This window comes from Mus caroli, unplaced genomic scaffold, assembly GCF_978045245.1.
Source record: "Mus caroli unplaced genomic scaffold, Mus_caroli_1 scaffold_14, whole genome shotgun sequence".
NCBI classification, from domain to species: domain Eukaryota; kingdom Metazoa; phylum Chordata; class Mammalia; order Rodentia; family Muridae; genus Mus; species Mus caroli.
This window is the reverse complement of record NW_028227269.1, coordinates 53,521,362-53,545,625: the sequence shown is the minus strand read 5'-3', so window position 1 is coordinate 53,545,625 and position 24,264 is coordinate 53,521,362. Positions and strand designations below refer to the sequence as shown.

General features: G+C 42.5%; 1 protein-coding gene and 1 pseudogene across 2 annotated transcripts in view; one reads left to right on the top strand and one right to left on the bottom strand.

Annotated features, from left to right (window-relative positions):
• Window positions 1-1,558: 1,558 nt before the first annotated feature.
• Window positions 1,559-24,264, bottom strand: part of Psma6 (proteasome 20S subunit alpha 6) — a 34,020-nt gene continuing 11,314 nt past the window's right edge. The window contains exons 1-7 of one of the 2 annotated variants that reach the window (XM_021178720.3): window positions 20,477-20,663; window positions 12,461-12,555; window positions 11,956-12,037; window positions 9,523-9,678; window positions 7,240-7,418; window positions 5,501-5,595; window positions 1,559-1,776 (exon numbers count right to left, since the gene is read on the bottom strand). In XM_021178720.3, the coding sequence (XP_021034379.1) occupies window positions 1,719-1,776; window positions 5,501-5,595; window positions 7,240-7,418; window positions 9,523-9,678; window positions 11,956-12,037; window positions 12,461-12,555; window positions 20,477-20,552 (741 nt within the window). In that variant the 5' untranslated portion in view covers window positions 20,553-20,663 and the 3' untranslated portion in view covers window positions 1,559-1,718. Of the gene's footprint in view, window positions 1,777-5,500; window positions 5,596-7,239; window positions 7,419-9,522; window positions 9,679-11,955; window positions 12,038-12,460; window positions 12,556-20,476; window positions 20,664-24,264 lie in introns of those variants that run through there. The other variant, XM_021178721.2, reaches the window with a different exon arrangement.
• LOC147001240 (large ribosomal subunit protein eL20-like) lies at window positions 22,952-24,028 on the top strand (annotated as a pseudogene).

Below are 24,264 nucleotides of genomic sequence, written 5' to 3'. Positions count from 1 at the left end.
CATAGAAAAATACACTTAGGAGCTGGCGAGATGGCTCAGTGGTTAAGAGCGCCGACTGCTCTTCCAAAGGTCTGAGTTCAAATCCCAGCAACCACATGGTGGCTCACAACCATCCATAACGAAATCTGATGCCCTCTTCTGGAGTGTCTGAAGACAGCTACACTGTACTTACATATAGTAAATAAATAAATCTTAAAAAGAAAAAAGAAAAATACACTTAGCCAGGCATAGTGGCACACGCCATCAATCCCAGTTCCTGAGAGACAGGCTGGTGAATCTCTGAGCTTAAAGCCAGCCTGGTCTATAGTGAGGACAGCCTTGGATATATTGAGAAACCCTGTCTAAAACAAAATAAACACCAAAAAGATGGCTCAGAAGCTAAATACCTTAAGAGGAAGACTGTTCTTACAAAGGACTTGGGGTTCAGTTCCCACTACCTGTATCAAGTTGCTTTCAACCATGTGAAATTCCAGTTCCAGGGGATCTGTATACATGATATGCATAAAGTCACATAAGTATACATATAAGTAAAAATAAATCTTAAAAATGTATTTAATAGCTATATTAACCAAAATAACTTCTAAATATGCAGTTTCCCCCTTAACATCTGCTAATGGTGTTATCTCTAAACGTAAAACCAGTTCCATGTCTGCAGAGGTTGCTCAGTGGCTAAGATCTCAGACTGTGACTCCAGAGGACCCAAGTTCAATTCCCAGCACCCATGTCAGGCAGCTCCCAACCATATGTAACTTTAACCTTTGGAGAACCTGACATCTCTGGTCTCCAAGGGCATCCGCACTTATGTGCGTGCACTAAACACACACAATTAAAAATAAATATTAAAAAGAACCAGTTCTGTGTTTCCTGCTTTCAGTACTTAACAAAACAGAAAACAGATCACGGTCTTTTCTAACCCTGCTTCCTGGAGGTGGCTAGGTAGGAATAGTGATAGCAGCGGCATGGAGGCGCACACTTTTAGTTTTAGTTCCAGCACTCGGGAGGCAGAGGAAGGGAAGTTCTGTTTGAGGCCAAGCTGATCTATACAATGAATTTCAGGGCATTCAGAGATCCTGCCTCAAAAAACAAAACAAGCCAAACAACAAAAAAGAACAAAACACCCTAAACCACTAAAAACAAAATCCTATGCAAAATAAAAATAGATCCTTGTTAAACTACTACAAAGACAGCTAGCTGGAGGTGCAGCTCAGCAGAGCACAATCCAGAGGAACAACAGTAAACACCGAGTTCAGCCAGCCAGCGCCATCTTTAGCAGAAAGTCTCCAGAGAACTGAGCACGGGAAGGCCTCTCTCGAACAAGAGGTATAAATAAAAGCCTGTCTCCCATGACAATTCAGTCAGAGTTTCAAAGCCAGGTTCCAAGTCTGAGTTTACTCATTATGCTAAGTTAATAGTCTGAGTTGGGATCTGTGTTCCAAAGGCAACGAAGCATCTTTGTAAACAACGACTGTGACACAGATATAAATAAGCACTTTCTGCCCTCTATGTACCAGGGCTTAATACTCAAGACTGAGCTCAAGAAAGACAGGATGTACCGCGGTTTCCAAAAGCACTGTTTTATTTATACAGAGTCCTAACCAGTCAGTGGCAGGAGGAGTGGGAGAGTCTCCATCTTCAATCCAGGGCCTCTGTGATGTCAGTTTGTTGTTACCAAACACACAGGCACAGGCATCAAGGATCTGGTAAGCTGATAAGAGTGTTCAGTCTCTCTCTGCTAGAGCAACAAGGTGAGCGTCAATCTCTGCTTCAGTAAGAATCCTAAAAGGCAAAGGGTAAAAACCACAAGTGCTTACTTTAAATTTTTTTATTATGAAAAAATTCACATACAAAAGATAGTACAACAAACTCTCAAGTATGGATCAACTAACTCCAGTCATTACCAATTTATAACCAATCTTTTGAAAGTCTATATATCCACGACTCTTACTGAAGATTATACTGTAGAACTCCCAGTCAATTTCATGTATATCAAGGTGTTTTTTGATACCAGACCCAGAATTTAATTGTAGCTAAGGTTGAAAGCATTTCAACTGAATTAATATGAAGCTAAGTTACATAAAATATGTTCAATTTAGTTTGAGTGTCAATGTCTTAAAAAACGTTAATATAACTTAAATTTGAATAAACTGAGGGGTGAGAAAATTAAATAAATTATAAAAACCTGTTGGGGGCAGGGAAGCTAGAAGAGCATGAGCATGAGAACTGGAGTTTTATCCCATCATGGGGATGGCACGACTGCCTGCCTGTAAACCCAGAGCTGGGAAGAAAGCTGGCTAGCTACACTAGGAGAATCAGCAAGCACATGAGATACACTCCTTCAGTGTATAAGGTAGAGAACGTCATCAACCCTTGACCTCTGCACATACACGTGGATGCACACGTACATATACTTGCAAAAAAAAAAAAAAAAGTCGCTTGGATTCGATAACTATCCATGAAAAAAACAAACCTATTTACAATCTACTTACCAGAGGACACTCCGTGAGGAACATATATTTCCAATTTCCTATGTTTGCCTTACCTTCCCAGTGCTGCAGCCAGTTAACACATTCATGTTCTGGGGACCCAGTCCAAAGTTACCTTTGCTGTTACTTCCTAACTAACTTTGCTACGTTAAGAACCATAATGTAACAGCTGAGCTTTCTGAGGGTCTTAGAAGACCCCAGTGAAAGGGCCACTCAACACCCAAAGGAGCTGCAACGCACAGTTGAGAATGTCTGCCTTAAAGGGATCGGCTGCTGGTCAGCATGGTGACAGCACCTGTCACTGCCGGGATTCTGTTTGTTGCTTTGAGGCAGGGTCTCATGACTTATAAGGTAGCAGGCTGGCCTGGAGTTTATCATGTAGCCAAAAATGACTCTGAACTTCTGAAACTCCCGTCTCTTACTCCCAAGATCTGGAACTACAAATAAGTGTGACCATGCTGGACTTCACTACTAAACTCTAAAAAGGTAGATTTGTCAAAATGACTTGACTTTCTTTACAACTTGGAGAAAGAAAGTTTATAAAGTTGTAGAATCGTATGCTATTTCTGTATGCTCTTTGTTATTACACTCACTATCTCAGAATTTAGAACATGTACAAAGGCATTTTCCCTCTTTCCAGTACTGGGATTGAATCTAGAGATTTTCTGCTGCTGGCAAGCATTCTCACACTAGTTATATTCTCAGCTGTTTAAAAAACATGTTTATAGTGGGTGGTGGCAGTGCATACCACTAATTCCAGCACTTGAGAGGCAGGGGCAAGGAGGATTTCTGTGAGTTTGAAACTAGCCCGGTCTACACAGCTAATCCTAGGACAGCCAAGGTTACACAAAGAAACTGTTTCAAAAAACAGACACAGCCTTGAGTGGTGGAGTACTCCTTTAATCCCAGCACTCAGGAGGCAGAGGCAGAGGCAGGCGGATTTCTGAGTTCGAGGCCAGCCTGGTCTACAAAGTGAGTTCCAGGACAGCCAGGGCTATACAGAGAAACTCTGTCTCGGAAAACAAAAACAAAAACAAAAAAAACCCAGACAGATAAAACAATAAAAAGGAAATTTTTATTTTGAGATAGGTTCACTATGTTCTCAGAGCTGACCTTGAACCTATAATCCTGCCTCAACTGCCCAACAGCTGGGACTGATACAATGGTTTCTTGCTCAATTTTAAAATAAAGTAAAATGCAAATAACATTCAGATGCAGTAAAAAGGTTTCATCAGAGACAAGAAAGGAAGTGCCTGTTGGAATTTCAGTGCTTAAAAAAGGGAACAGATGAATGTGGTGTTCATCTTCCCGGCTAGAGTCAGCCTGGGCTCAAAAAGAAACAAAGCAACAATAAAGGGAAACTTGTGCTATAGAAAAAATTATCAGACTAGATACAAGTGCCTTTTCTTAATTCTGTGGGATTTTTTTGTGTTTATATCGTCTGCAGGCAACCAAGCAAGCAACTCAGCAGTGGGGAAAAGCACCCACTACAGAAGCCCGTGTGTGGGAACAAGCTGTAATCCAGGCACGCGGGAGGCAGAGGGAGGAAGGGCCAAAGTTCAAGTCCAGTTTGGACTACATCCCAAGACAGTGTCACAAAACACATACATGTCACTGAAAAACTCTTCAAGGTCTGACACTTAGTTAACCAATCCCCAACGGCATGACCACGGATGTAGTGTAAGGGGAGACACACTCAGCAGGTCCTTGTAGCTGTAGACTTACATGAGTTTCACTAGTCCATGGCAGACAAACCACCTGACAGTTTGCTAGGGAGACGAGCTGACTGATATAAGCAACCAGTACACACTTGGATGTCAGAAAGAGCCTGGGCGAGCAAGACTCAAACAGCAAATAACTTGGGGAACGCAGTAGGGAAATTGCCAGTCTAGCACAGAAAAACAGTTTAGGGGTAACTGCTCAGGAATTATGCAGAAGCTCATTAAATAAATCGACGAGATTCTGTCTCAATAACTAGGGGCTGGCTGGATCATAGTAAGAACTACTAGAGTTATTAAATAACCTACACCAGTGCTTGGAGCCTGCGAGCTGCTGTGCAGCTCAGTAACTTGTTGAGTAAGAAGACCCGAGCAACTGTGCATCTGCGTTTTACACTGCCCTTTGAAGGGCCCTTATCCAGTGGATAAGCAACCTTCCACCTCAAAGTCACTACTTCGGAAATGCTTCACTGGCTTTAAACTGAAGAAGAAGAAAATGGAAAAAAAAGACTGAAGTCCATCTCACTTTCTGTCTACCGACGTGCTCTAATGTCAGGGATCAAATCCAGGACAATGTGCATGCCAGGCCAGCACCTGACTACCAGCTGCATTGCTCATTTTACTTCTTGTACAAAGGTTGTGTGCGTGTGCATGTGCGTGTGAGTGTGTGTGTGCGTGTGAGTGTGTGTGTGCGTGTGAGTGCGTGAGTGGTGTGTCATCTCCAATGTTCTATATAAACTTACTTGGAAGATGGAGAAAAGCCGCTTCTGTTTTAAGAGACTTCAAATAAAGTTGTTTTGTTTTTACAGTGCTAAGGATTGAACTCATGACTTCAGAACATGTAAGCTAAGCACTTTTCTACAGAGCTACCTCTTAGTCATTTGTTTGGTTTTTTGTTTTTTGTTTTTTTTCGAGACAGGGTTTCTCTGTGTAGCCTTGGCTGTCCTGGAACTCACTCTGTAGACCAGGCTGGCCTCGAACTCAGAAATCCGCCTGCCTCTGCCTCCCAAGTGATGGGATTAAAGGTGTGTGCCACCACGCCCAGCCATTTGTTTCTTGAAACAGGGTTTTTGTTATATGAGCCAGGGTACCCCTTGAACTTATGATCCCCCTGCCTCAGCCTCCCCAGTGCCTGAATTATCCAAGAAGTTCTGAAACAGATCCTCAGATACTGGAGAAAAAAAAAGAGAGAATCACATTTCTTCACCACATCATCATACACAAATATTGCACAAAGGAACCCTAATGTCTCTAGCTTTTTATTCTAGAATTTAGCACATGGCTGAAAATGTAACTCACCTGAATTTAGGATTTTCAACTGTAACTACTCCAACTTCTATTTCTGAAGGTTTGAAATCAATCGACAGAACAGTAGACAGGCATGTAATTGCAGTCTAAAAAGAACACCAACATTAAAACAATGATTGCCCGCTACCACTGTCCCCCACCCCAAGCTTATCAGTAACACCACAAGATACTTGCTTCTGTGTTTCAGGGACACGGTCCTACAGCATGTTACTAACAAACTGCTGACATAATCTGCTTCTATTAAATAGCCACAGGTTAAAGGAGTTTACCTAATATATAGATGGAGTACATAAAAATTCATTTGCAGCCCAGTGTGGTGGCACAAGTCTTTAATCCTACCACTGGGGAGGCAGAGGCAGGCAGATCTCTTGAGTTTGAGGCTGCCCTGGTCTAAGAATGAGTTCCAGGACATCCAGGGCTACACAAAGAATAAAACAAATAAAATCAATCGATCAATCAATCACCCAATAAGTAAACAAAAATTGACTTGCTTGATGATCAATATAAGCAAACTATGTTTAGTTCCCACTGTGAAAGAGACTAAAGAATGATTTGGTCATTCAGACTGATGACTGTGCCTTTAAAATGTTTGTGGTTATGACAATTTAAGAATGTTTTAAATGGTTTTATATCTGATGTGATTAATTTAACTATAAATTATAATTTAAGAAACATTTTAAAAAGGCATACCATTCTAAGACTGGAACTAACATATTTTATACTTTCTTTCAGTATAAGATAAAGTATTAAACAATTAAAAGTTTGTCTATGTTTTGAGAAAAAGCCTTGCTTTACAGCCCCAACTATTATGGAACTCACTATGCAGCCCAGGTTGGCCTCAAACTTACAATGATCCTTTCGCCTCTGCCTTCCCCATGCTGGGATTACATGTGTGCACCATCATATCCAGTTTTTAAAAAGTGTATGTGGGTGTCAATGTCAAGGACAACCTTGGAAGACAGGGTTTCTCATTGGCCTGAACTAAGCATGGCTGGGCTGGCCAGCAATGCAATGATCAAGCATGTGTCATAATAAGTAGGTTTTATTTGTTTGCAATGTAGATTCTGGGGTCTGACCTGAGATCCCTGAGCTCAGAGATAAGTACTTAACTGAGCTCTTTCCAGCCCCTCTGTTCACATATTTTTTTTTTAACTAGGAAACAATGTGCTCTCCAAGAACTTAGCTTGTAGCTGCTTTTATTTAGGACCATGAAAATAATTACTGGATCAGCAAGACAGCTCAGTGGGTAAAGGTGCTTCCTGCCAAAGCTAAGTAGGTTCAATCTCGGAAGCCCTATGATAGAAAAGAACTGCCTCCAGCAAATTGGTCCTGACTCCTATGAGTGTCTGCAGATGCAGACACACAGAAATAAATGTTAATAAAACAATATTACCGAATCTTAGTGGGTTTACTTTTGTTATCCAAATAGTTTAACCCACTTTGCGTCTATTAATCATAGTAACCATGCCAGTCTTTGAGTCAAGTCTTATTTTCCTATTTTGTGTCTGTTGAAGTCTCAGATGCATTATGAAAATAGAAATAAAATGATTAAAAGGAGCTCCCATTTCCCCCCATGTGAGCTGAATGGTATCAATTCTAACATTAAACTAACAAGACTGAATCTTGTGACATCATTAAGAAACAGCTTTCATAGCCTATCAATAACACAATGATGCTCATTGTCTCAGAGCAGTGAGACAAGGTTCACACCTTCCTTCCGGCTAACTTACTTCCACTGTCTGTTCAAATGTCCAATCAAATTTCTTCTTCACTTTTTTTTCAAGGAAGCTGGTTGACTCTGTTTGTTTAACTCCTGCTGCCGTGGCTTTAAAGCCACAGTAGTAACCTGCAGGATCACACTTGTACACTTGAGGGCCTTGCTCTTCATCGATACCGATTAAAATCATACCTAAAAAGAGAGGGTCCAGTTAGATGTGTTAAACTGTCCTACAAAAATCTCCTTTTCTTGGTGTTTTCATATAGTTGCTGTTAATCATATTTGGTCACTAATTTTAGGCTTATTTGTTTCCCCCAAACCGTTAAAATGTAGTTTTATTACCCATGACAAATGAGGTAACAGGTACATTTCTGTTTTGAAAAAGGATCTATCAGGTTGCTGTTATTTTAAATGGGTTCAGCTTTTTACTGAACTTGTTAAAAGGTTTAGTCAAAAAGACCAAAGTCCATGCCAACCCCAGTCTCCTCAGACCCCTTTCTTTGCTGTCGCAATCAAAATTCATTTTTAAAATAATTTTGGAATACAGAGGACAGATTAGAAAGAGAAGGGACAGAAGAAAGAAAGAAATTAGATAGGAAATAATAGCAACAAGATAATAAGAAATGACAGGAGAGAGGGAATAGATAGATACTCCATGGCTTAATTAGATGGCTAGGGAGAGTGGACTAAGACAGTAAAGAAGATGCTGAGGATGTATGCAGATCAGAAACGACTCAAAGGTGTCTGAGAAATGGGAGGAAATGGGAGGAAATGGCTAAGAAACCAGGTGAATGACTAGCAGTAAGGTAGGAAGTGAAGCCCTCAAGGGACGACATTAACCAGACAACAAAGAGGAAGCGAAGGCCCAAGAAAAAAGCATGATAAGTGACAACATTTTTTTGTTTGTTTGTTTTGGTTTTTTGAGACAGGGTTTCTCTGTGTGGCCCTGGCTGTCCTGGAACTCACTCTGTAGACCAGGCTGGCCTTGAACTCAGAAATCCGCCTGCCTCTGCCTCCTGAGTCCTGGGATTAAAGGCATGAGCCACCACGCCCGGCAAGTGACAACATTTAAGGGGCCAATGGAGGAGAACGAACAAAAGAAATTGAGCAGAAGAGAGCACTAGGTGTCAGCATACCTGTAAGCTAGCACCTGGGAGGCTGAGGCTAGGGGATCACAAAATTGAGGGAAGCTTGAGTAAATTAAGGGGGGATGGGCATGAAATCAGGGACTGGAGAGGTGGCTCAGTAGTTAAAGAAAACTGGTTGTTCTTCCAGAGGACTGGGGTTCAAGTCCCAGCAACCATGTGGCTGGCAGCTTACAACCATCTCAACTCTAATTCTAAGGACCCGATACCCTCTTTTAGTCTCCACAGGCACCAGGTACATGTGTGGCGCACAGAAATACATACAGGCAAACACCACACATTAAAAAAAATAGGCCGGGCATGGTGGCGCATGCCTTTAATCCCAGCACTTGGGAGGCAGAGGCAGGCGGATTTCTGAGTTCAAGGCCAGCCTGGTCAACAGAGTGAGTTCCAGGACAGCCAGGGCTACACAGAGAAACCCTGTCACGAAAAACCAAAAAAAAAAAAAAAAAAAAAAAAAATTGAAGTCAGAGGAGAAGCAGTGTTTCACAGATCAACAGAGTCATCTGCTGAAAAGAAACATTACACTCAGGTCTCAGAGCTGGGCCTGCAGAATTGTGGCATAGCACTTGCCTAACAAACATGGCCCTGGCTGGGAGCCCTGGCACCTAAAAACACAAAGATTGAGAGCCCGGAACATTTCATTTTCATTAATCAATGATGTCAGAAACAAAAATGATGCCAGGTGCAAGCCTTTACTCCCAGCACTCAGAAGGCAGAAACAGGCAGATCTCTAAGTTCTAGGTCAGTCTAATCTATAGAGTAAATTCCAGGACAACCAGGGCTACACAGAGAAACCCTGTTGAGAGAGAGAGAGAGAAACAGAGAGAGACAAAGTGAGAGAGACCGACCATAAGTTTATATATTAGCCCAACTTTTTTCCCATTGATCAAAAATGGCATTGATACCGTTAAAATGAAATAATAACCTGAAATTATAGCAGAACCCCATTACAACAGCCTAATAAAATAGGACTTTCAGATCATATAGCCTAAACAGAAATATTTAAAAAAAAAAACAGAACTCGAAGCTGTAATTTCAAACTATATATTCAGAATCCAAGTATGGCCGCAGTTTCTTTATACATGCTTTCTATAGACAATTACAACTCAATTCCTTAGAAGACTAAGTCTAAGTCTAAGCATACTTACAACAACCAAGTGGCCTCATTTCAGCGTTCTGTGTGTAGACTTGAGAAATATCAGCAATTCTTTTGCACAGCATGTCCACAGGAATCTCATAGCCATACTTGTATTTCCAATTAGCTGCCTCGTAGCGTGCCCTCTGTACCTGGGATCTGCTGTCAGCTTCAAGGATAAACAAAACCCAGAGTTACCACTTTAGAAATAAAATGAACCTAAAAACCTATTTCTCCACCGCAGATACCTACATTTTTTCAAATACATGTTACAGAAAAACAAGGGTTCTCTGTGGCTTTTTCTTGTGATAATCAACACTGAGTGACTTGGCATGGAGTACACGTAAGAACAGAAAGATATTAAAACATTTCGCTATAAACATTTCGTTATAAAAAATTTATAACATATTGCTCTTTCACCAGCAGTAAAAACAGTTTCAGCCGGGCGTGGTGGCGCACGCCTTTAATCCCAGCACTCGGGAGGCAGAGGCAGGCGGATTTCTGAGTTCGAGGCCAGCCTGGTCTACAAAGTGAGTTCCAGGACAGCCAGAGCTATACAGAGAAACCCTGTCTCAAAAAAACCAAAAAAAAAAAAAAAAAAAAAAAAAAAAAAAAAAAAAAAAAAAAAAACAGTTTCTACAAGAATCAAGTAACTGGGGCTGGCAGGATGGCTCAGCAGATAAAGGGGCTTGCCACCAAACCTGATGGCTTTGAGATTGATCCCCAGGACCCAGTATGGAAGGAGAGAAACTACTCCCCATAAGTTGTCCTCTGATGTCTACACACGCTTCATGTCACATTATGTGCACAAGTAAATATAATAATACAAAAGTTTAGTTTAGTAATGGCCAAGAGCTAGTGGCACATGCCTTTAATCCCAACACTTTGGAGGTAGAGGCAGTTGGATCTCTGAGTTCAATGTCAACCTGGTCTACCAAGAGAGTTCCAGGCAGCCAAGGCTACACAGAGGGGGAAAAAAGTCTAATAACTCAAAGAATATACTTAAAAAAAAGTTTTATGAGAAATACTATTTTTAAAATTTTACTTTAATTTTATGTGTATCATATGTATGCCCAGTGCCCCTGAAGCCAATGGAGATCATAGACAAGGAGATTATGAGCTGCTATGTGGGTGCTGGCATTGAACTTGGGTCCTCTGGCAGCAGCAAGGGATATTAATTCCTGAACCATCTCTTTAGCCTCCTAAATAATACATTTTAAGGAGAGAGAATAATCTCTTCATCTTTATGTTTTAGACATGAATTTTCCTTGGAATTTAGAAAATTGAAAGCCAAAATAAATTCTGTAGAAACTCTCACTCACTTCTAACTAACCACATCTGAAATAAAAACCATACCTATAAGGGGTCCAGATTCCCTACTAGCAACATAAAGACCTACAACTATATCATACTTATGATTTCAAAGTAGTTCACAAGTCAGAAATGGTTAGTCCACTTCTGTAATCCCAGCACTCAGTAGGCTGAGGCAGGATAATTATTGAATCTGAAGCCAGACAGAACTATATATACTGCAAGATGTTGTCTAAAACACACAACCAATCAGCCAGGCATGGTTGCAAACATCTTTAATCCCAGCATTCCGGAGATAGAGCCAGACAGATCTCTAGGAAACCAGCCTAGTCTACACAGTGGAGTTCTAGACCCTACCTCAAACAAGCAAACCCCCAAACCAAAAAGCCAGTAAGTCAACTAATAACTATAATCAGGCAACTAAACCACTAAGTGACCAACCAACCAAATTCATGACCACCTTAAATATCTTATTAGGGGGTGGACACAGAGCTCAGCAGGTAAAGGCCTGTGCAAACATAAGAACCTAAGTTCGGATCCCTAGTAGCCATGTAAAAGCCAGGCATACACCTGTAACCTGCGACCTGTAACCCTGGGATGAATGTGTGTGTGTGTGTGTGTGTGTGTGTATACCTTGGAAACAGAAGATGACCTTGGAGGCTTGCTATTCAGACAGTCTAGTTGCAATAGAGATACACATAGGGGAGAGAAGTTATCTCAAAAAATAAGGAGGAAGGTGATAGCAGAAGACATCAGAAGTCAACCTCTGGCCTCCACAAGCACAGTGAGCATACTTGTACAAACACAAACTAATACTGCCCTTGGACGATAGGAAAATAGTGAATCTACTAGAAACACCCCAAAAGCAGGCACTAAGGGATCCTTAAAGCAGAAAAGACAGGGCTGGCAAGTAAGGGTGTCTGCTAAGCCTGACAACCTGAGTCCCATTCTTAGAACTCACATGGTGGAGAAAGCCAACTTCCACAGGTTGCTGACCCACACATGCCCTGACAAAGTGCACCCCTCCCATATACACCATCAATACATGCAAAAACAAATACACAACACAAATACAAAGTGATCTGGCAGGAAGGACTGCCAGGCTGCACTCCAGGACGGCGCTGCTTGCGGTTACCTGTCATTCCTGTCATCACACAGCCAATGCTTTCCGTTATCTTGAACAAGTGAGTCACTGTGCTGGAATCCAGTAGTTTGTCCTAAAGAACAAGATAAACCACTGCCATGTCATTTTAAAGTCCACAGCCTCTGCACACTTATAAAAAACCACCAGTGTGGAACTGGAGCAATAAACTGTAAAATAGGAGTTAGGAGTTATGTGTGTTCTGTTCATTTTACAGTTAAAACCAATCTTTCAAAAGGGGTAGAGGGAGATGTTTTTTCTAGATGTTTTCTGTGGATTAAAGGTCTCAGAAAACAAAGGACTTAGAAATCTCATCCCACTTATTGTGACTAACTCAGCCTAAAAGGCTCCAGCTGCTCAGGGTTCCTTGAGTGATTAGTAAAAAGGCAGAGTCAGACCAAGACAAATGTTAATGTAAGTTGGTAATATAACCCTGTTCAAAAATCACATTCCTACATTTGATTTTGCAGCCATTGACTGGCTGGGCAGTATTACTTACAGGTACTTTCTTCTGTGTGACAATAACTGCGCAGTCCTTTCCTCTGACAGCAACAGATGTAAGTCCACCCTGGTTAATAGCCTTAAAAGCATATTCTGGAAAAACAAAACAGGTTTGTTTTTGTTTGTTTGTTTGTTTTTTAAAAGGTGGACTAGGACCTGGGGATGTTGCTCAGTTGATAAGAGTGTTGGTTTAAGCCAGGAGTGGTGGCGCATACCTTTAATCCCAGCACTTGGGAGGCAGAGGCAGGGGGATTTCTGAGTTCGAGGCCAGCCTAGTCTACAAAGGGAGTTCCAGGACAGCCAGGGAAATACAGAGAAACCCTGTCTCGAAACACCAAAAAAAAAAAGTGTTGGTTTAGTATGCACAAAATACTGGATCAATCTGAGCTTGGAGACTACAATGCTAGCATTTGGTGGGCAGAGATAGAAGAGTCAGAATTCAAGGTCATCTTTGTACAGAGAGTTTGAGGCCAGCCTGAGATACAAGAGACCCTGTCTTTAAAAAAAGTAGGAACATTTTCTTTCCATTTTTGAGACAGGATCTCATTATGTAGCTCTGGCTGGCCTGGACCTCCTGAGTGCTGGGATTAAAAAGCATGTCTGGCTAAGGTGGGATAATTTTTTTTTCCTTAAATAAATTTTTTTAATTTATTAGGTATTTTCTTCATTTACATTTCCAATACTATCCCAAAAGTCCCCCATACCCTCCCCCACCCACTCCCACTTCTTGGCCCTGGCGTTCCCCTGTACTGAGGCATATAAAGTTTGCAAGACCAATGGGCCTCTCTTTTCACTGATGGCTGACTAGGCCATCTTCTGATACATATGCAGCTAGAGACACGAGCTCCGGGGAGTACTGGTTAGTTCATATTGTTGTTCCACCTATAGGGTTGCAGACCCCTTCAGCTCTTGGGTACTTTCTCTAGCTCCTCCATTGGGGGCCCTGTGTTCCATCCAATAGATGACTGTGAACATCCACTTCTGTATTTTTATCGTAGATCTTACATGGAAACTAATAAACCATCATTAAAAGAATCAGGTTAAGCTATAGGAATGTAGAATGCCAACCAAGAGAAGTCAAGTCAAAATAATAAAAATGTTAATCAACCAGTCAAACCAGCTTCATTTCTTCCAGTTTTATTTTACTGAATTTTCATTAGGTTCAAGTGCCAAATTTTGAAATGAATTCTACTCTAAGTTTATCACAGCAGATCTTAATATGTCTTATCATTTTCAAAGCTGTTTTATGGGCACAGTATCATCACGCCTGCTTTCCCTAGGTCAAAACTGGTGCTCTAAAGATTTAGTACTTCTGCTGATTTTTGGTGAATAACTTACTACATGCAGTTTTAATATTTGGTATTAGATTTCATATTAATATTGTCTACCAGTTGACGTTTAATCCCAGCATGGTCCAGGCCAGCCAGGGCTACATGATGAGATCTTATCTCAAGAATGGAAAGAAAATGTTGCAATTTTTGTAACTTACAATTAACGTAGGGCTTTTCAGTTTACTGCAAACTTCAGAATGTGTACTTGTAACTACTGTCAATGCCAAACTCTCTGGTTTGAAAGCCTGGTGTCAAGATGGGAGCAAATACAAACTACTCAGGTACCCCACAGTTTACTTAATAAGGACCATCTCTGATGAGATGAGATCAGAAATATGGCTATCATTTTCTGTGTTAATACAGAAAATACAGAAGATAATTTTTGTTTTCCTTTTTTGAAACAGGGTTTCTCTGTGTAGCTCTGGCTGTCCTGGCACTAGTTCTACAGACCAGGCTGGCCTTGAACTCACAGATATCTGCTTTCCTCTGCCTCCAAAGTGCTGGGATTAAGGTATATGCCACCATCAGCCAGCTCAGAAATTTTTTCTTAGAATTATTTATAATTCCAGTTATGACCTAAATTTTTCTACATAGTAGACAATCTCAAAACTTAACTTTAAGTGATACTCTGGACACTGGTTCTAAGGACTAGCCAAGATAAGACCAGGATAAGAAACACATGCATTCAATGTTCCTCCATGGCTTCTGTTTCAGTCCCTGAGTCCAGGTTCCTTGTTTGAGATCCTACACTGACTTCTCACAGTGATGCACTGTGATCATGAAATGAAAACCATATAGACTTTTCCCTCCCCAAGTTGTTTCTGGTCATAGTGGTTTGCCATAGCAATGGAAACCTAGCTAGGGCACCTACTGACTTGAGTTCAATCCCCAGAACTGATATCAGAATGCAGAAGGAAAGAACCAACTCCACAGAGCTGTCCTCTCAATACCACCTGGTGCATTGTAGCACAAATATTCACAAAGTAATAGTAGTAATAATAATAATAATAATGGAAATTATAGAACTGAAAACCACAGCATCTAAACTACAAAAATTCACCAATAGCCTTGGCCTGTAATTCTAGTACTAAGGTTGAGGTAGAAGGCCCAGGTGTTCAAGGATATCCTGGTCTACAATAAATAACAAGACTGTTTCAAACAATAAAACAATGATCCAGAAAATTTTATCAAGTGAACTTTAGTGCAGACTGGAAGTGAGTAAATAAATAAATAGGTGCTTAGAGAGATGGCTCAGCAGTTAAGAGAGCTTACTGCTCTTCCAGAGGACCCAAGTTCAGTTCCAGCACACATATCAAGATGCTTACAGCTTCCCTCAACTCCAGCCCTAGCTCTATTGCCCTCTTCTGTACCCCGTGGGCACCTACACTCATATGTACATACTCAGACACATACACGTAATTAAAATAATAACATTCTTCAAAAAAGAAAAGAAAAAGAGAAAAGATCCAAGTGAATTTTGTGTGTGTGTACATGTGTGTATACCCAGCCAGAGAACAATCTTAAGTGCCATTCACTCCTCAGGGCTGTCTATCTTGTTGTTTGAAATAGAGATCTCTCATTGACCTAGAGCTTCAAGGTATTCTAGGCTGGCTAGCCTGCAAGTCCTAGAGATCTGCCACCCCAGAACTGGGACTACAAAGATTATAAACACACACCACCTACCATGTGTGGTTTTTTTACATAGGTCTTTTGTTTTGGAGGCAGAGTCCATGTAGCACTAGCTAGTCTTGAAATCATGGAGATCAATACACCTGACCCTACTTACTTTGTTTTTTGATACCCGGCCCTTAAAACTGTCACTTTCTATATATTAAAAAATGGCCACGTGTAGTGACATGCCTATAACCTCAGCCCTGGGAGGCTAAGGCAAGAGGACTGAGTTCAAAGCCAGTTAGTTTCAGATACAACAAAACTGTCTCAAAACAAACAATCACTAAGCCCCTCACGGTGGCTCAGCAGATAAACTTGGGATCAAGCCTGATGACAGTGAGTTTGATCCCCAAATCCCACACGGTAGGAGAGAAGTAACTCCTGCGATTTTTCTCTGACCTCCACACAATCCCTCTCCAAATTGGAAAACAAAACCTGGGCTAGGAAGATGGTTCAGCAGGAAAGATTGTTTGCTGTCGAAGTATGAGAACCTGAACTCAAATAACACAGCACTCACATAGGAAACCAGGCATGGCCACATCCTTGTGATCCCTGAGCATGTATGTGTAAGTGGCGGATTACGGAAAGATCACTGGAGATTGCTGATAGCCAACCTACTTGTAGGTTCAGTGAGAGCTCCTGTCTCAAAGGAATAGGGTAGAAATTGAAAGAGAAAGATATCTGATGTCTTCTACCGTTGGAGTGTGAATCCACCACATACAATCTACCATCTGTACACACATCACACAAAACCAAAAACAGCCAAACAGTAGTTTTTATGTTCAATATAAAAACAAGCTGTTATGATGGGAACTGCTGGGACAGAAAGATGGCGCAGTGGTTTTGAGCACTTGCTGCTCTTTGGGAGGATCTGGGCTTGACTCCCAGCACCTACATGGCTTCTCACAACACCTGCGCTCCAGTCCCAAGGGATTCCTGCACTTTTCTGACATCTACAGGCACCCAGAAGCACACGGTACACATGAACACAGTCATGTAAATACTCATATATATATATATATATATATAATAAAAACAAATCTTCTTGTTTGGTTGGTATTTTGAGACTGGTTCTGTCTAGCCTTGGCTGTCTTGGAACTCTGTAGTCCAGGCTGACCTTGAGAGATCCACCTGCCTCTGCCTTCCAAGAGCTGAGATTAAAGGCATGCACCACCACCAGCACACAAAAACTAAATCTTAAATTTCCTACCATTTCTTCAACTTTTCATTTCTGAAACATTAGGGTGGACTATAGAAGGTACTATGTCTACTACGTCAAAAGCTCAGGACAAGCAAACAATGCCAGGGAATGAATGGCTCAGTGTAAGCAGCTCATACTATAATGCCAGCAAACAGCAGAGAAAATCCAAACAGCCTATGAAGTTTGATTATTTAAAAACAAAAAACAAAAAAAAAAAACCCAAAAGATGCTGATTTGGTCTACAAAGTGAGTTCCAGGATAGCTAGGGATGTTATAGAGAAACCATGTCTAGAAAAACCACATACAAAACAACAAAAAACCCAAAACAAATAAACACAGAAAAGAAGAGACAAGAAGGGAAAGAGGAAAGAAAAGCGATGAGGAGCTGGAGAGATGGCTCGGCAGTTAACAGAATTTACTGCTCTTGCAGAGGATTCAAGTTCACTTCCCATGAACTTCATCAGGCAGCTCAACAATCAACTCAGTTTTCAGTTCCAGAGGGATCCAATGTTTCTGGCCGCTGCAGACAGTTGTACTAAAGTGTAGACCATGGAGACCTACACACACATACATATAATTAAAAATAAACCTTTAAAAAAACAGCAAAATTCGCTGGGCAGTGGTGGCGCACGCCTTTAATCCCAGCACTTGGGAGGCAGAGGCAGGCAGATTTCTGAGTTTGAGGCCAGCCTGGTCTACAGAGTGAGTTCCAGGACAGCTAGGGCTACAGAGAAACCCTGTCTCGAAAAAACAAAAAACAAAAACAAACAAACAAAAAAACAGCAAAAATGATGAGATATTCTGCTGTTTCCCTGAATTTGAAGGCTACAAAATCATTTTACGTAACTCCCGAATATTTGTTTTCTAAAACAGGTATCTTCAAAAGTGGGGTCATTCGCAATCTTGGAACTGGCACAGGATGAGAATATGAGCCTTACAACAGTGTTGAGCCTGTAACTTTTTGGTGTAGACATGTATGTGTGTACATACATGTAATTAACAGTCTCCTCCTCCCTCTTCCTCTGTGCCCCACCCCATCTTCTTCTTAGGTGCTATCAACACCAAGCCGCATCCCAAACCTTAAAATTAAACTTTAAACCAATGTGCTCTTTTGTTTGGGGGTGGGGTGGGGGGGGCAGGGTTCAAGACAGGGTTTCTCTGTGTAGCCCTGGCTGTCCTCGAACTCAGAAATCCACCCACCTTTGCCTCCCGAGTGCTGGGATTAAAGGCGTGCGCCACCACTGCCCGGCTTGCTCTATTAATTCTTAACACACACCTATACAAATGCAATTTGTATACACACATTAAGAAAGAACTTTTTATGGCCAGAGAGATGCTCATAGAGTAAAGGCACCCACTGCCCGACAGGACAACCTGAGTTACATTCCTAAGACCCACACAGTGGAGAGAACCAGCTCTCCCAAGTTGCCCTTTGATGGGCATATACATATATACACATATGCACATGAACACACAAACACATACACAGACAACAAATACAATGTAATTTTTTAAAAACTGAATTTTTAACTTACATGCTCTGCAATTCCTAACACATGCTTATACACAAACACAACCTACACACACACATTAATTAAGAAAAAAAAAATTTCAGAGGCTAGAGATGGCTCAAGGATTAAGAGTGTATTACTCTGGCAGAGAACCTGAATTCAAACAGACAGGCAGGCAGGCAGGCAGACACACACACACACTGAGTTCATTCCCAGGATCTACATGGGAGGAGAGAACTGACTTCTGTATATACAAAATAGATTAATGTAATTTTTTTTAATTATTATTTTAAGGTCTAAAGGAAAAGCAAAAAATCAACCAAACAACAACAACAAAAAAAAGTCAATAGTTACCAAAGTGTTATTTCCTTAAAAGTCTACCAACTGGTACTGTTAAAATTACAGATCATGTTTATAACTATGTTTAGTAGTATAATTTAAATTTATTCCTTGATCACTGCTAGACTATTTATTTTGGTGTTAGGAATTAAATGTTTAAAGTATGGCAAACGAGGAACATCCTATTAATTCTTACTTCCCTTATCACACCCCAGTTTGTTATAGTATCCCACAGCTATCTAGGTCAACAGTTTGCATTTTTATATTCTTAGATTCTGGGTCTTTGGGGGATCTAAAGTTTAGTCTAATACACAGCAATTACAATATTGTGAATATACTTCACTAGCAAACTAAGGATGGACCCAAAGAAAGGGATTCCGTATCTACAGAGGGACTAATTGAATAGATTATTTTTAAAGTCAAAGATTCAAACAGGCATCCTGTTATGCCAAATGCTCAATATATAACAGCACACAATAAGCAATATATGCATTGCTTAATTTAAATCCTCAAAAGACAATAGAAGGAATTATTAGCCCAATTTTGCAAACAGAAATTGAGCAAAGATTCTATGGTGGCAGGCCAGCTAGCATGGAGCACAGCAGGCATGGTAATCCAGGTGTGCCTACAAGGCCTGACCTCTGCACACTCTCCTCCTTGCTCACACTGCTCTTTCAGTTTCTTTTTCTCAGCAATGCCTACCTCATGCCCTGAGTAAAAGAGGGAAAGCAACAACTCAAACAATAATCTAAGCATATAGGTGAGTAGAACTCCATTTATAGGCCAGCTCTAGGATTTCCAACCAAGATAGTATGACTCTCCTTGTCAAGACACTGAGATAAAAAACTTCAAAATAAAACTATCACGGACCACTAAATTTTCTATGGCAAGAGCTTAAAGTCTGTCCTATAATCCTAGACTAAGCCCTGCCACGACTTCAACTTACCAAAATGTATTGTTACATGGAGTAACTGATGCTAAGTTCAGGTTTCTGTCCATTAAAGCTGTTCCTTTAGTAAAGACTAACACACCGTGCCTCAACTAGACTGAGAACCAGTTTTTAAACTACAGAAGCATTCTTACAGGTAGGGGTTAAAATCGGGGTGCCAACTTCAAGAGGAGTTCATTGCTGTTCTTTTATTTCTCAGTTGTGAACTTTGCATATACTGAACTCTTCTCTTTTTATTCGTTTCCTGTCACTTCCTTTAAGCAGTCAGCTTCAGTAGGGACGAGTGACATTCATCTCTTTTCTAGAACCAGCAGTGTCAGGTAGGGCTTTACACACTTGTATAGAATTGACCACAAAGCAAGTCATCCAGCTATACTGCAGAGGAGGGTTGAGGGTATGTGGTATGTGTGTATTTTAGTTGGATGGTTATGGAACCAACCACTCTTAGCGAAGGGAAGACTCAGGCTCCAGGTAGACTGATGCTAAGCAGTGCTTCTCAACATGTGGGTCGCGACCCCCGTACCAAAACCTTCTCACAAGGTCGCCTAAGACCATCCGAAAACACAGGTATTTACATTACGGTTCATAGAAGAAAACAAACAAACAAACAAAAAAACATATTTTTGAAGTAGCAACGAAAACAAATTTATGGCTGAGGGTCACCACAACGTGAGGAACTGGATTTAAGGGGCGCAGCATTAGGAAGACTGAGAATCGCTGAGCTACGGGGGACTCCGAAAGGCAGAAGGCGGGCATCACAGTGCAAAGCCCTAATGCTTTGTGTCTGGCCAGTAAGGCGCTCCTGAAGAGCACTACGCTTCGGGTTCAGCCTCCAAGCCAGCTTGCAGACGGGGCTGGGAAGACGAGAGCGGGCCCGACCTCGATCCTGCTGCTTTCCTGGTTCAGGCCCTTCTCCGAGCCCCTTAATCATCCTCGGGCCGCGTCCGCTCGCTCCAGGCCGAAGCATGACAGAGCAATCCGGACGTCCCGCAGGAGGCCCTGAGTCACTCACCTACTTGGTAGAGTCGGCCCTCGGGAGAGAAGATAGTAATGTGACGGTCAAAACCGGCGCTGGAACCCCGGGACATGGCGTTCCCGCTATTTTAAACACAGTCTGCACCCCGTAGCACACACACCAGGCACCCAAGCCCCCTCCCGGAAGTTATGGCTACTGCTTCCGGAGCACCGGCGGAGCTGCTTCCGCTCTGGTGAGGGACCGGCGGGGTTTCCGGTGGGGGCGTCCCAAAGCACCGCCCCTGAGTAGGCGGGCCCTCGCGCGCCCGGGCTGCGGTCCGCGGGCTTCCGGGTGGTGGCTCTGGGTCGCAGCCGGCCGTTAGTGCGTTCTGGAGATCAGAGTGGCCAAAAGAGGAAGTTTTCAAGGTGCCTGCAGTTGTCCTTTGCCTACTTGTGACCTCCGGAGACAGTATGGTCACCGCGCTCTCCTGTCTTCCTGGAGTCTGGCTTTGTTCTTCCTAACCTTCATTGTACCAGCCACTTCTCTTCCTAATTTTTGGGGGAGAAAGGAATGCAACAGCCACCCTTAAATGTAGGGCCTGAAAGAGGGTTAGTGGAAGAAGCCACTGGAAATAACAAAAGTTTTCTTCTGGTCTGGCAAGACTTTCCTTTGGACAGCGGCCCAGAGATGGGAACTTGAGAGGTTGAGCAGTCTTAGTTGATGATGAGCAAGATCATTGCTGGTGGCTGGATACCGGAGAGTATCCAGGCGGCGAAGCAACTCCTGGAAAACTGGTGGTTTTTCAAACTGTAAAATTCTGCACATTGTGCACCCTAGGGCACAGCCCCTATTTAGTGAATATAAAAATCGAAGCATATAATTAAGCTATTTCCCCCCTCCCTAAATAAAAGTTTTGTTTACAGCAATATTTATAACAATTTACTGATGTAATACTGAAATATTCAGATCTGTGGCGTTCTCTCTAAAAGCACCTATTTTAAAGCAAAACATTTATGAAGAGATTTTTCATAAGGAAGTTTTAATTTCTCGAGTTAATTTTTTTCTTCCTTTAGAAAAAAATTTAAGCCAGGTGTGGTGGGACACATCTTTTATCCCAACACTTGGAAGGCAGAGACAGATCTCTGGGTTCAAGGCTAGCCAGATCTACAGAATGAGTTTCAGGACACAGTAAGGCTACACAGGAAAAAGAAGGATGTCTGGGGGTGGGGGTAGGGTGTACAACATCCAAGATTGAAACACGGGTTAAGAAAATAGCCCATGTAAGCAGCCGCTCTGGAACACCCGGTACTTTCCAGCTTCAATTCCCAAGTGTGCTGATAAGAGCTGCTGTCCCTTGGTTCTAGCTCAGGTCCTTACATCAGGATTAACTCCTGACCTTTTGCGTACTTTTCTCAGTCTTCCCAGCCAAGTGTACTATAACACCTACAGTTTGCCTGAACAGTCACGGAGAAGTTCTCTGTAAGAGTGCTAGGGGAAGCCCTCTGTTAGTACCTTAGAATCCAGATGTCTCATATCTAGGGCTGCACTGCACTGTCCATTGAAGCTGAATTTTCCCTAGTTGCCTCCATCAGAGTAAACAGACATTTCATTACCCAAAATAGGCAAAACCAGGATTCCTCATCTCTTTCCTTCCAGTTCCTGCTCTTTGTATTTAGAGCCCACACCTTGTAGCAGTCAAATCTTCAGCAGGCACAGGGCTCTTGGTGTATAAGACCTGGATGTTTACCGGATCTTGAGTAATGGTACCAAGAAAGAGACAACCCAGTGGGTGTTGTAAGACCTCTCATCATTCCTCATCCTCAAGCAATAGCAACAACTAGACACAGCATCTTCTTCATCTTGATTGTGGACTTCACTTCGTCAATATGGCCCTGTATTTTCACTGTGTGCCAGCAAGGAAAGGAACTTGCCAGCCTTAATTAGGCCAGGACCCAGGACATCGGGACCTACTTGATCAGAGACTTGGAAGCCAAAAAGGCATCACATATCTTGGGCAACTTGTCCTGTTTCTTGCTCATGCTAAGCTTCTGCAGTACCTCACTGTCCTCCTGAGAGATGGCCACAGCCTTGGCCCCATCCTGATGCCCACAGAGAACCTGGGGCAGGGGGTGGACTTAGGCTGATGATGCCTGAGAAGCATTGGTTCTGACATGCTTCAGGCTCATCTGCAGCTCTGCTGTTTCAGAAACCTGTGGCGCTCCTGCTGGGTCCTGTGCAGGTCTTCCCACACGGTCTGGTTCTCCACAGTCTTTGATGCTCCGTGCTGCTCACACCCAGAAAGCCAGAAAAAGCCTTTACTTACTTCTTGCCATCCCTCCATTCTTACTCTAAGTGCCAAGAAGACAGAATTCCACAACATCGCTCACAGATACAGCTTAACGTGGACAATACCTAGCATATATAAAACAATAAATATAGCTGGGCGTGGTGGCACAGGCCTTTAATCCCAGCACTTGGGAGGCAGAGGCAGGCGGATTTCTGAGTTCGAGGCCAGCCTGGTCTACAAAGGGAGTTCCAGGACAGCCAGGACTATACAGAGAAACCCTGTCTTGAAAAAACAAAATAAATAAATATTTGCTGAATGAGTATGTTAATCCTTTGGAGCACGTAAATTAAGAATAAATCCGTCTTTTGTGACTGTCGGTGAACGAGCACACAGTGCCATGAAGGCTTCGGGCACATTTCGGAAGTACAAGGTGGTGGGGTGTGGCCTCCCTTCCCCCAGCCTGGAACCTGCTTGCTCAAGGGTGGAGCTTCCTGCTCATTCGTTCTGCCACGCCTACTGCTGGACCCTGCCTTTGCTGCTTGGAAGAGGCACACACGTGTTCGTCCTGCTACTGGACCCTGAGTTACTTGGCGGGAAATCGGGTTCCCTCCCCCTTCCTTTATAACTGAGTGTCTGAAAATAGTAAAATTGAGCTTTGATCAGAATCTTGTCTTAGCTCCATTCTTTCTTCCGCCCCGTCTAGATTCCTCTCTTTTCAGCTCGAACTGCCATTCTCAGTTGAACCGTTCGTGTTGTGGACTGCGGGCAGGCCGCAACAGTGGGGCGCTGCTTGCCAACCCCAAAATGCCACACACCACACTGTACCTTATGCGAATCTTTGCACCCAACCATGTGGTAGCCAAGTCCGGCTTCTTGTACTTTGTGTCGCAGCTGAAGAAGATGAAGAAGTCATCAGGGGAGATTGTGTACTTTGGGCAGGTGTTTGAGAAGTCACCCCTGCGCGTGAAGAACTTTGGCATCTGGCTGCGCTATGACTCCTGCAGTGGCACACACAACATGTACTGGGAGTACCGGGACCTGACCACTGCTGGTGCAGTCACACAGTGCTACCGAGACATGGGTGCCCGACACCGTGCCTGTGCCCACTCTATCCAGATCATGAAGGTGGAAGAGATTGCAGTTGGCAAGTAGCGCCCGCCAGCTGTCAAGGAGTTCCATGACTCCAAGATCAAATTCCCACTGCCCCACCGCGTGTTGCTGCACCAGCACAAGCCATGCTTCACCACCAAGAGGCCCAACACCTTCTTCTAGACACAGAGACCCACTGAATAAAAACTTGAGACTGTCCAAAAAAAAAAAAAAAAAAAAGAATAAATCCCTTGGATCTAGTGCTCAGTGGCTAAGAGCACTTGCTCGGGCTGGAGAGATGGCTCAGCAGTTAAGAGCACTGACTGCTCTTCCGAAGGTCCTGAGTTCAAATCCCAGCAACCACATGGTAGCTCACAACCATCTGTAATAAGATCTGATGCCCTCTTCTGGTGTGTCTGAAGACAGCTACAGTGTGTTCACATATAATAAATAAATAAATCTTAAAAAA